A 9736-nucleotide genomic window follows, 5' to 3' on the forward strand; every position below is an offset into this window, starting at 1 on the left:
AAATATTGGTAAATTTGCCACAAATCTCGCGATGACGTCGAATCTCGAACTCGCGGTTGCCATAGTAACAGCAGAGACGCTAAAGTGGTTCGTTTTGGCTAATTTTAGTTTAGCATCGGCGTTCAGCTGCTCACCTGATGATTCAACAACAATGATTAGAAAGAGACTCGCAAAAGACAAAACAGAGAAAGCAACTGCTGAAGAAGACACCTCGAAACATTTAGGTAAGACACATTCATCAGCATGTTAATCAACGTTGACGCCAACTAACCTAACAGTTAGCTAGCTGTCACCGGTTATAGTTACATAGTTGGAGGAAGTGTTAATCTGTAAATTATATGTCTGTTATTAACAATACACAATAATAACAACAGTAGCAACCACAAAAGAGGGACATAATGTTCTGTTAGAAATTAGCTAGCGTTAAAGCAACCACAGTGACCCACTTCAGAATAATGTAGAATATGGGATTATAGCTAACTGTTCATTGTTGATGCATAATTCATCACATCAATGTTGAAGTTAGTAAAGATGGACTGTAGAATTATAAAATAGCACAATTTTTAAATTGTAATATACACTGCCCGTCCAAATAAAGTAATTGTAGAAGCTTATCGAATATGTAAAAGCTTATCTGTGTAATCAAAGCTGAAGGTGGTCCAACGACCTATTAGAGTGTGTGACCTTTTCTTTGGACGGACAGTGTGTGTCAGGGATCAAATACCACTCGCAGTCAATCAACAATTTTGTCTCATGTGTGTTATAGTAATTACATTTTGTGGCTTTAGTGGTTAATAAAAGGATACATATTGGGTATAAACTTTGCACTTTGTCTTTTCTTTAGGTCAAACTCCAAATGAAACTTTGCCTGTGCAGACCTTTGGTAAGTAACATTACTTACTTACTTACATTACAAGGTCTCTTTGCCAACAATTGAGCTTTGTTTGGTTATTGCTTTAAACCTACTCTCCCACAGATGAATATCACTGCTCAGGAAATGTGGAGATTGATTTTCCTGGGCTTTGTGCTCTTCTGGACATAAAAGATATCCCAGCTGTCAGCACAATGCATCCAGTCTCCTCTACCGCGGAGACTACCTCAGAAGCAGGCGACACAGGTAAACAATCACTCACAAAGAAACTGAGAAACAGAGAGATGATCATAAAGTAGTTATTTCACTGTTGATTCTTCAGTGATAATTATTTAGACAGCTGGTTCTTAAATGTTGAATAATCTGTTCACTGACAGAGATGATAAATTATTTGTGAGGCTTCACATCAGCTTTAAATACTTCAATACAATGCTTTTTCTAACAGTGATTGTTTTTCGCTTGTTGTACTTGTATGTAATATTAGGTTTGTGTTACTTTAGTGACTTCTTTGGTGTAAAGACATTAAGAGCCAGGAACATTTACTACAATGAAAATATAATTTACTGTCAGAATAAAGAAACCCCAAATGTACAATATTTATCATTTTTACAATGTCAGCTTTAATTCATTTATAATTAATTGTACCTTCAGAGGAGAGCCAGTCCCAGATTAACACTGCGTTTAAGCCATGTCTCCAAGTGGAGCTGGAGAATGAAAACCCATTTAGCGCCAAGAGCTTCAAGATTTCTGGTGAGAAAAAAACATCACAGAGGAATGTTCATAACCATATTTTATACCATATTTATATTCAATTTGACATTTTTTTTTCACTTTTTAATAGAACTATTATGGTTTCTAAGCTGCCTGCAACCAACAGCTACACCCTGTATTTAATGTTATAATATATAAAGACACAGTTCTTCTTTAATGTGCATAGGATGGCAGGTGGATGAGCAGATTTACAGAGTGTTACAGAAGGTGCTTCCCTCCCTGAGTCAGCTACAGAGCCTTCAGTGAGTAATGAGCTCCTGAGGAGAGGCACACTCTTTTTACAGGGAATACACTGTCACTGTTTTGTTGTTGCTGTAATCTTGTCCAATGTGTTGCAGGCTTTGGCAGGCGAGACTGACAGATCAAATGGTAATCTCCCTGATGAGCACAATACCGCTGTGCTCCAACCTCAGGTGAGTGGATTTTTCACACTGAGTCTTTGTTTGCATAAGTCTAATGTATCTTTTTAGAATAATGTGAAACTAAATTTAATTAAGAACTCCACGGTATGATAAAACAAAAGAGGAGGGTTAGTTGTGTTCTTCTCTTTGTATTTTGTTAGGGCTGTGGCATTAGAAGGCAACCCTCTTCCAGACCAGAGCTATCACCTTCTACTCTCTGAGGACAGCGCGTGAGTTATGAAGCAGCTACACATCTCACATAGAAGTACAAATTGTTCACATGAATCTTGATTTGCTTTGACGCACAAATAGATTAGATGATTCATGTTGTGTGTTTCTTTGGTCAAGCATCTCTCACTTGTCCCTGCGAAATAACCGGATAGGAGATGAGGGTGCCCGTCTGATCGGGTTGGCTCTCTCAACAACCAGAACTGCAAACAAGAACCTCTTGTCACTCAACCTGGCATTCAATTCAATTGGTGATGCAGGTGCTACACATATTGCAAAGGTATAGCCAAGAACTGACTTCATATTCTCCCTATATGTTCTTCATAGTCTCTAAAATCCTTTTTTATCTCAGGGCCTGCGGTTAAATCGTGCCTTGCTTTTTCTCTCACTGTCCAACAATCACATTGGAGACTCAGGAGCTGCTCATCTGGCCAAGGTATCCATTTACCTTAAAGGTTTTAACATGAGAGATAATGCATTTAAATCAGTGGTTAAGTTGTTTTAAATTATATTCTGCTTATTGCATTATATTTAGTAATTTAATAAGCCTCCACTGCTCACCACTTCCATTTTCAGATACTTGGTGAGTTTGCTCTAACTCATGAAGAAGTTGTGGAGAGGAGGAAGCTGCTTCTGGAAAAAGCGCAGTCTGTAAGTGTGACTCTGTCTAACATGCAGCCATCAATAAAATGTGCCAAGCATTAGGTCAGCTGCGGAAGCCTAGTATTCATGTTAAATGATATTTTGACCTATTACCGGCCCCCACAGGGGATATCAGGCATGTGGTTATAAATCTACTGGGCCCTGTGACAGGTGACATCATTCTCTAATCTAACCAACAGCACATTTTAACTGTCTAAAATGTTTTAATGCGGCTTCTTATTCCTATATTCACTCAAGCCAACAGTAAATAGTCAATGGCTTGACCTAGCTTTATATGTACATTACCTACATCACCTAAGCTACTATAGCCAGTCCCACTTGCTGGACGTAGCAGTTTCATCTCAATGCCACTGCCCCATCAGGAGTCTGGCCGTTATTCCTGTTTATCTTACCAATAATTACTTGTTATATCAGAAATTGAACAGTGTTTGATCCAATGCTCCTTTAAAGTTTTGAACACCAGGAGCATACATGACACAGCATGGTGTCTGGATTGTATGTGCTCTCATGGCTGGCTCAACTGGTTTATTAGTCACCTGGGTCTAAGATTCAGGCCCAGTCTTTCTTTCCCCCACATCACGTCTGCTCAAAGTTGCTTGCCTTTTGTATGCAGTATGTTTACCTCCAGCTCTGAATTCTGAATGTTTTACACTGTGAAAGAACAACACCTGCCTGCTACTACCTTAAAACTAATAGTAAACACTAGAAATAGAAGATATTGTTCGTTTTTATGTGTGTGGTTAATTAGAAACACTTTAAACACACTTTACAAATCTGCAGTTATCTCTAAGAGTCGATTCTGAATATACACCTGCTGACCAGCTCCCTTCAGTACCCAGCAGCACTTCACTGAGCATCAGTAAAGGGGAGAGCAAAGGCACTTCCAAGAAAAAGGTAACAGTTATAAAACTGACAGCAAAGTTCAGTCTGTGGTGTTTTGTAAATGTTGGATTCTATTGATATCTGAAAAATTACAGGAAGCATCCAAAAAAGATGAGAAACCAGCTGCCAATAAAGAGAACCCGAAGTCTGTCAAGAAACGTAATTGCTCAGCACACAGATAAACAATCGTTCTTCTCTCTTTTAACATTGGGGTGTTTATCTTGTTTTGTGGGTCTCTTTAAATCTGTCCTAGCATCTGAGGTAAAGGGGCCTCAAAGTAGAGCAGGCAAGCCGATGGGCAAGGAGAAACAGCTGTCTTCACATGAGGTACCTTTTTCCACCACAGGGATGTAAACATGCTGATTTCATTAAATTGCTTGTTGCATTAAAATTAGTTTGTTTTGCTTTGTTTTCCTAACAGGATCAATCAAGTGTTGCTCAGAATGAGGTTTGTTTAATGCATTTTACATTTTACTGTCTGATTTGAACATACAATATGCTGTCATGCACTCGTTCCCTTCTGTCCTTCTCCACCAGCACATAGAGACGGTGGAGATAGTGAACCCCCTGCTGGACCAGTCAGTGCAGCACAGGAATGGACTGCTCTTTCTGCCTGGAAACACGACTCTGACATCCCTCAACCTGGCAGGTCAGTAAATGTGTTTTCTATATCACGGCTTAAAATAAAATTCTGTCCTGTGTCAGCCCACTTGAACGGTTCAGCTTATGCCCAAAATAAATAATGACAAAATTGGTTATGCTGTGTCTTTGTGTAGGAAACAGAATTACAAAGAAGTCGCTGCCTCTGTTCCTGGCCTCACTAGAGAGGCAGGGTGAGGGAGGAGGCCTCCTGCGTCTATGTCTGCAGGTGGGGTTCAGTAAAAATAGCCTAGTTGTAGTCTTTTGATACCACTATTATAAGTTGGATATATCAATATGTTTTACTATTTTAATTCTATTCTATTCTATAGATATTAGTTCATGTTTCCCTTTATTTTTGTAGTATTTGTGGTTAAAGATTATGGATTACAAATTGGATTTGTATGATATTTTCTGGTCTCTCTTTCTCAGAGAAACCGTTTCCCACCAGACTGTGAGTCCTATGTGAAGATAAAGGAACTGATGGCGCTCTCAGATCCCCTCGAAGTAAACATCCCTGAATCGACAGAGGAGCAGGAGGGACAGGGAGCATAGTACTGAGACAACACACATCTACTTTTACAGCCTTCTATTTGTTATATGGAAATAAAAATACACACATACAGTTTTTATCAGTTGTTGACGAGATGACGAAATTAGAAGAATAAATAGTAACATTTTTGTGGGGCATAAAAAGCAGTGGCTAAACATTGGTTGGAACATAAAAAATCAAGATGCTTTGCCAGTATAGCTTATCATAACCCTGTTTACCATATTCATTTTACTGCTTTGTTTTGCTCATGGTTGGAATTTACGCCAAGGACAAAGACAGAACAGACGAGTATAAGCTACTAAATGTAGATGAACCATTACTATTGTATGTCACAGTCGTCAGCCAGTCCACATTCACTGATTCATCTACCACAGGCATCACAGCCAAATATAAATTTGACTGTTGTCTCAGATGTTTATGTTTTAAAGTTACTTTCTATTTCTTATAATTATATATATATTTGTGTTCCCATATGTTTCCTTGCTTATAAGCAGTTCAGCAATTGAACCTCAAGGGAATTTCGTCCATTTTTATACTGTATATTTTAGGTTGCTGAAGTGAAATATGAGTTAAACAGAACTATGCTGACTCTAACTTGTTTTCATTTTTAGATATGTCTGTAATTGTTGGTTCTGACTTTGTGCTTTTTGTTTGTCTTTTATTCTGCTGTAGTTCTGTGTCTCTTGCAAAAAAAGATTTTGACCTCAATGAGATTACTTGATAAAATAAATGTTACATATAACTATTGTCCCTTGTTTCTTATGGTGGAACACGGTTATGACCGGATAGTTTCAACACTCTTGATAAAGACCATATAGGGTAATATAAGAATTAGGGGTACTTAAACACAATTTGTTTGAAGGATTACCATAACAAAAGGCAGGTTATTATAAAACATATAACAGGTTAGAAAATAGTATTATTAGCACTGTTAGTGAAACTGTAAAATCAGGACGTGCTGTACGAGTTGAGTTTTGACCTCACCAACATGGCCGCCATGTCGTATGAAAGTCGTCACTTCCGGCCCGTGCTCAAAGGAACCATCCATATGAACCCCTCGCTTCCGGTGATGCCTCCTTTTCGGCAGCGGCTATTTCCTCGCCAACATGCCAGTGAGTATCTATAGGCCATTGTAAATTCACATTTCTACCATTTAGACGCGTGCTGCGGAGCCACCACACATATACAAATACACATAAGAAAGAAGCGAATCGACTGATGTCAGTTTTAGAGGCTTTTGTGGCGCTTTGGCTCCAGTTTTACACAAATTACCGTGAACATTTGAGCGCATTGCGAGCGCGTTGAGACACAAGATGGCTGCGCACACACGGCAAACATGGAGCCAGTAGTAGGGAGGCTGTAGATAGCACAGATAACTCGGCATGTGTAGTTAAGATTTTCGCTTGACGGGGTTTATTAGGTTAATGTCGAAGTTGCTTTACCACTAATGTATACATATTTGAAGAAACGCAGGCGATTGATCAAAAATACGCAGCCTGCGTTACCTAATCCAAGAAATGTAGGCCAGACGAGGAGCCTTAACGTAGCTCTTATCCAGTTACAACAAAACAATGCTAATAAAACAATTAACTCACAGTATTTTAAGCCGAATTTACATTTAAACGACCGCAATCCGTTTTATCCGTAACAACGACAAAACGTGTGTGACCCTTAATTACAACTGGTTAAAGTTGGTAGTTTTCTCATGTGGTTCTGTTTCCTTTTGTTCATTTTCTCCCATTTCTCTAACGCAGCTTGCAAAAGACTTGTTGCACCCATCCCCTGAGGAGGAGAAGAGGAGGCACAAGAAGAAGCGCCTTGTTCAGAGTCCTAACTCATACTTTATGGATGTGAAATGTCCAGGTACAGGTTTAAAACATCCTAAAACACCTGATCTGAACTCCTATGTGTCCACATGTGGCATCAGCGGTAATGTTGGGTTTACATTTTTAACTGGGTTTTTTTTTCTTGTCCTCTCTCTTTTACAGGATGCTACAAGATCACAACGGTGTTCAGCCACGCTCAGACAGTTGTGCTGTGTGTGGGCTGTTCAACCGTCCTGTGTCAGCCCACTGGAGGCAAAGCCCGTCTCACAGAGGGTCAGTATAATGGAGCAGCGTTCATATCACCAGCTTAACTGTAGTTGAATTAGATAGGTTTTTTTTTAATGCATGTCAGTAGCACATATGGCGTGTTAGTGGACTGGTGCTTTATGTGCACTTTAGTGGATTTCCTAGAGTCAGAGGTCATTTGGCAATTTCTCTCAGATGTAGAAATACGGTATGTTTTGAACATAGTTTCTATAAAATAAATTAAAGACTTTGTCATGACATAAAGTCTTAATGTGTTGTAGACCAGGATTAAAATAATTTATCACATTTTAACTATGAACAACTGCGAACATTAAGCTCAACTCAGATAAGTGTCAGGAGTTGGTTAATAAGTTAAATACTAAGTCGATGCTTCAACTTCCTTGCTACCGTAGCTTGTAGGAGTTTGTAATAGGTCTGATGATTCAGCAGCCTCCTGCAGCACAACGCACTGTCACAACAATCATTTATAGGTGTGCAGTCTCACAGCACTCAAGTCGAATACAATAAACTATTTATCAAACTTTAATGTTTCTGGTAAAGAGGAAAAAGCTGAAGATGTTTATGCTTACAGCCTTTTGAGGAAGTTGAGGAAACTATTCACAAACTATTCAGCTGTTTAATAGGAAAGGGAACCAAAATTTGTTTGTGTAATAATCATTAATTTATGCAGGCTTTTGGTAAGGGTCGTTATTTAGCAGCAGAACTCAACATATCAAAGCTCTACAGAAGTGTGCAGAACCATTTTACCACCTTATATTGCGTTCCACAACTTGACACAGCCAGATTTTATTTTTCCATGCGGGGGTTCCATTAAGAACCATCTTTGCATTTTGTTTTCTATTCTGTCAGAAATGGGTTAAAATTAATGTCGTCTGTAACAGGACATGCTCAGGTTTTCACTTTACCTTCACGGGACTGATGTAACGTCAGATTTCAGTTACTAGTTGCCCTGTGAATACTTATTTTTAAGTAACCTTTGCCTATAAATATAGTATATACTGTTAGCATGGTTTGAGATTTTACGCCGCACTGCTAAGTGACTGGACTTCCTCTATCGTGGTCTTCCAATCTCATTCCAGTGCCAGATTGACCTCAGTTTGCAGAAGGGTTGAGCTAGAACCATGGTTCCCCCCTTTCGAAGGCTGAGAACAAACATTTGCTCAAGCTGCTATACAGTACAGGTCAGACCCTGCTGGTGCTGTAGGTAGTGTAGCTTGCGTGATCTCCACAAATTAGTTGTTTTGTGTTTTATCGTCAAAGCTGCTGTGATAACTCATGTATCAGCACTGTGTGGCACAATAGCAGTGTGTGCCGGCTGCAGGATTTCTGTGCTGTGCGGCTTCTCTTTTGTCATCATTGCTCTCTCATTGTCTCCTGGCAGGGTGCTCATTCCGGAGGAAGCAGCATTAGCTATGCTCCCTGGAGCTGAAGGGGAGAGGAGGGGATGGACCGGTTGATATCAGCGTCTTGACCCAGCAGTCAGATCTGAAATGTGACCTGAAGATGGACTGGGCAGCAGATGGATTTCCACTTTTCATGTTGACAGATCGGTTGTTGCTGTAATCCACCCTCCAACCTTGTCTCTCGTAATAAAATATTGTTTTGGCTAAAGCAGTAGTTTGAGTGGTTACTGTCCTGCTTTAAGCAAACATTCTTCTTTCTGTGCAAGGGTCAGGTAGGCTTTTAATAGATGCAGGAGGCTTATCTTACTGATACTACAGGTATAATGTAATTTTACAACAAAAAATTACTTAAACACACTCTCCAATTAGAATTTAAGACGACACCAGTTCCAAAAGGTTGGGGCGCTGTATAAAATGTACATTAAAAACAAAGCAATGATTTGAAAATCTCAAACTCATATTTTATTCACAATAGAACATAGAAAACACGTTTGAGAAAATGTACCATTTTAAGAAAAAGTAGTTTTTCAAAATGATTACAGCAGCACGTGTCAGGAAAGTTGGGACAGGTCCATGTTTACCATGGTGATCATCCTCTCTCCTAACAGTCTCCTGGGAACTAACAAGACCAGTTGCTGGAGTTTTGGGAGATTTTGAGTTCCAGGTTAGTTCAGCACCTGGACTCTTCTTCTATGAAGCCAGGCTTAGTATTGTTCTGCTGACATAGATATATAAATGGGAGCAAACCTTGATTTGTCTATTCAATAGCCACTAATGCACCTCTCTCACAAATGTTAATGAGCTTTGATCAGGAAGAGACGGCAGCTTTTCTGGTTCACATTCATTTATGGTTTCTTTGCATGACAGAGCTTTTACTTGCATTTTTTGATGGCACAGTGAAATATTCCTGAGCCCATGCAGTGATGTCCGTCCAATGCAGCGGCATCTGAGGGCCTGAAGATCACGGGCATCCAATATCTAATAATGTGTTATTATCACACTATGTACTGTAGATGATGATAGATTCAAAGTTGAGGAATATTATTCTGAAATAGTTTGACAATTTGTAGATGCAGCTTTTCACCAAACCTCTTTGCATCTTTGAATTCTGAGAGACACTGACTCTCTAAGATGCTCTTTTTATACCCAGTCATATTACTGACCAATTAACCTAATTATCAAAATGTTCCTCCATCTCTTCCTTGTTCGTGTCACCTACTTTTCCAGCCTTT

General features: G+C 39.3%; 2 protein-coding genes and 1 non-coding gene across 3 annotated transcripts; all 3 read left to right on the forward strand.

Moving 5' to 3' along the window:
* The first annotated feature begins 75 nt into the window (after positions 1–75).
* On the forward strand, positions 76–5709 carry lrrc71 (leucine rich repeat containing 71). The gene is made up of 17 exons (XM_026348943.1): positions 76–224; positions 845–883; positions 977–1117; positions 1523–1621; positions 1809–1884; positions 1981–2055; positions 2205–2273; positions 2392–2551; positions 2624–2707; positions 2848–2922; positions 3715–3828; positions 3912–3975; positions 4070–4143; positions 4238–4264; positions 4354–4465; positions 4593–4684; positions 4888–5709. Exons 1-17 carry the CDS (start codon positions 152–154, stop codon positions 5008–5010), a joined length of 1497 nt encoding a protein of 498 aa, XP_026204728.1. The 5' UTR covers positions 76–151; the 3' UTR covers positions 5011–5709.
* Positions 5710–6041: 332 nt separating this feature from the next.
* rps27.1 (ribosomal protein S27) lies at positions 6042–8715 on the forward strand. Its single transcript, XM_026350238.1, has 4 exons — positions 6042–6120; positions 6763–6871; positions 6997–7107; positions 8483–8715. Exons 1-4 carry the CDS (start codon positions 6115–6117, stop codon positions 8509–8511), a joined length of 255 nt encoding a protein of 84 aa, XP_026206023.1. The 5' UTR covers positions 6042–6114; the 3' UTR covers positions 8512–8715.
* Positions 8126–8255, forward strand: LOC113155546. Its single transcript, XR_003298154.1, has one exon. It is a non-coding gene; the product is annotated as a small nucleolar RNA SNORA35 (small nucleolar RNA).
* Positions 8716–9736: the final 1021 nt, after the last annotated feature.

This window comes from Anabas testudineus, chromosome 11, assembly GCF_900324465.2.
Source record: "Anabas testudineus chromosome 11, fAnaTes1.2, whole genome shotgun sequence".
In the NCBI taxonomy this organism is placed as follows: Eukaryota; Metazoa; Chordata; class Actinopteri; order Anabantiformes; family Anabantidae; genus Anabas; species Anabas testudineus.